Consider the following 2,500-nt stretch of genomic DNA (forward strand, 5'->3'; position numbering starts at 1 on the left):
GCCCACTTCATGAAAATAAAGGTCTCAGGACCTAATTTGCACATTCTTTCATAGAAATGAGGCTAAATAAAGTTCAGTGAAAAGTTCAGTAAACTTCGATGGCTTAGTGGTTAGCACGTTCGCCTCACACCTCCAGGGTTGGGGGTTCGATTCCCGCCTCCACCTTGTGTGTGTGGAGTTTGCATGTTCTCCCCGTGCCTCGGGGGTTTCCTCTGGGTACTCCGGTTTCCTCCCCCGGTCCAAAGACATGCATGGTAGGTTGATTGGCATCTCTGGAAAATTGTCCGTAGTGTGTGATTGCGTGAGTGAATGAGAGTGTGTGTGTGTGTGTGTGTGTGTGTGTGTGTGTGTGTGTGTGCCCTGTGATGGGTTGGCACTCCGTCCAGGGTGTATCCTGTCTTGATGCCCGATGACGCCTGAGATAGGCACAGGCTCCCCGTGACCCGAGGTAGTTCAGATAAGCGGTAGAAGATGAATGAATGAATGAATGAATTCTTATAATCGTTCTTCTCACATTTATTTTCTACAATCTAACTTCAGTTCACGACCTCACCATCTGTGTCGCCAATTCCCTTTGTCTCCAGAATGTGCGTACGCACGTCTCAAAGTTTGCTTAAAGGTGCGCACGTTCTCCCGTCAAGTTTGTTTTTTATAGATCACAACCTTTGCATGGGAACTGGCGTACGCACGTTTCCAGCCCTGTTTTATAAATCTTGTTTGGTCTGATCTTGTTTGGTCTGATCTGATCTGATGTGGTTTCGTCTGGTCTGATCCAACCATGTGCAGATACTGATGAGTGTGAAACTGGAGTCCATCGCTGTGGAGAAGGTCAGATTTGTCATAATATCCCTGGAAAATATCGATGTGACTGTCATCCAGGTTACCAGTACGACATGTACAGGAGGACATGTGCAGGTGAGACATGCTAACATGCTAACAGCACATGGGGCAGCACATAAAGAGCACACACAAGGTCCAGACATGAAACAAGTGGATTTTTCTGAATCTGAATGTATTACTACAGCATAATTAGCAGTGTTAGCATAGCCTGTCCTAGCATAAACATCACATCTGACGTGATGACCTAACCTAGCTACTGTACATAACTAACTATGGAAACGATAGTGATAAGACTGTCGGCTATACTCGAATCCCCCTGACTAATGTAAGCTGGTTTATAGCACTTAGCTAAGCAGCTCGAAGCATCGGGATGTTAGCTAAAGTTAATGGTTTTAAGATCTTAACGATGGCAGGAAGAAATGGGGGTGGAGCAAAATTTGAATGCTAATGTATATTCATAAAGCCTGGTATTTTTAATGAAGGAGAATTTTAGTGATGCTCCTCAGTGATTTTTACACTTTATTATAATTCTACATGATTGTTCATGTTCTTCGGCATGTTCCTCAGGTGATGTCATGCTTCATGTGTGTGTTTACATTGTTATCAGGAGCAGAACCACGGGCATTTCTCCAGCCTTATCTCAGCTGCTGATTCACACTGTTGTGGCTCAGCGTCAGGCCTGAGCTCAGTGTTTAGACTAGCATGAAGAACGTCTCTCTCTCTCTCTCTCTCTCTCTCTCTCTCTCTCTCTAGATGTGAATGAATGCTGGCGTTATTCGGGCAGGCTTTGTGCTCAGACGTGTGAGAACACTCCAGGCTCATATCGCTGCTCCTGCAACTCAGGATTCACTTTATCCAGTGATGGCAAGAGCTGTGAAGGTACAAACTGATAAGGAGAAGATATGTGTGAGGAAACAGGGAAAACACCGCCGAGATAAACAGTGCTGCTGAGTCCAGCACTTTTCTTTTTACAGAGACAGTTGGTATAGTGACATTCCGGCTGTTTTCATACTTTTAACTTTTCCAGAAAGCACAGAGTGAGGTCATGTTTGTGTTGTTTAAATCAGCTCAGGAGGTGTGTGAGTAAAACAAACCTGTAAGATAAGACACACAAGCAGATCAATTACTACACAGATGACAAATAACCTCCAAAATGACACCGATCTTTATATCGTCTGCATTACTGACGAGACTGTACTAGCTAGCGATGTTAAAAGTGTTGTCATGGATACAGTGTGCAGGCAGATATCTAGCTTTATCCAGTTATTGCTAGTCAGGTTTGTTAGTCAGATCACAACATATGAAATAAAATGGAAAAACTGCACAATGCCGATAGCTCTAATATGTCACAGGGAAATATGAATGTTTATGGATTCTGTTGAGTCTGCAGCCTGGAATCTCAGAATTGTGTTAAGGCTTCAATGAACATGCGTGTGTGTGTGTCTCTGTGTGTGTGTGTGTGTGTGTGTGTGTGTGTTTGTTTGTTTGTGTGTGTGTCTGTGTGTGTGTTTGTGTGTTTCTTTGTGTGACTGTGTGTTTGTGTCTGTGTCTATATGTGTGTCTGTGTTTGTGTGACTGTGTGTGTGTGTCTCTGTGTCTGTATGTGTGTCTATATGTGTGTCTGTGTTTGTGTGTCTTTGTGTGTGTTTGTTTGTTTGTG

At 43.6% G+C, this 2,500-nt stretch overlaps 1 protein-coding gene across 1 annotated transcript in view; it reads left to right on the forward strand.

Annotated features, from left to right (window-relative positions):
* The window catches only part of LOC132862562 (fibulin-2-like), a 39,001-nt gene that overhangs the window by 32,117 nt on the left and 4,384 nt on the right, over nt 1-2,500 (forward strand). The window contains exons 12-13 of the mRNA XM_060894628.1: nt 787-915; nt 1,594-1,719. Coding sequence (XP_060750611.1) covers nt 787-915; nt 1,594-1,719 — 255 coding nt within the window. The remainder of the gene's footprint in view (nt 1-786; nt 916-1,593; nt 1,720-2,500) is intronic.

The sequence above is a fragment of the Tachysurus vachellii genome, chromosome 19, assembly GCF_030014155.1.
Source record: "Tachysurus vachellii isolate PV-2020 chromosome 19, HZAU_Pvac_v1, whole genome shotgun sequence".
Taxonomy (NCBI): domain Eukaryota; kingdom Metazoa; phylum Chordata; class Actinopteri; order Siluriformes; family Bagridae; genus Tachysurus; species Tachysurus vachellii.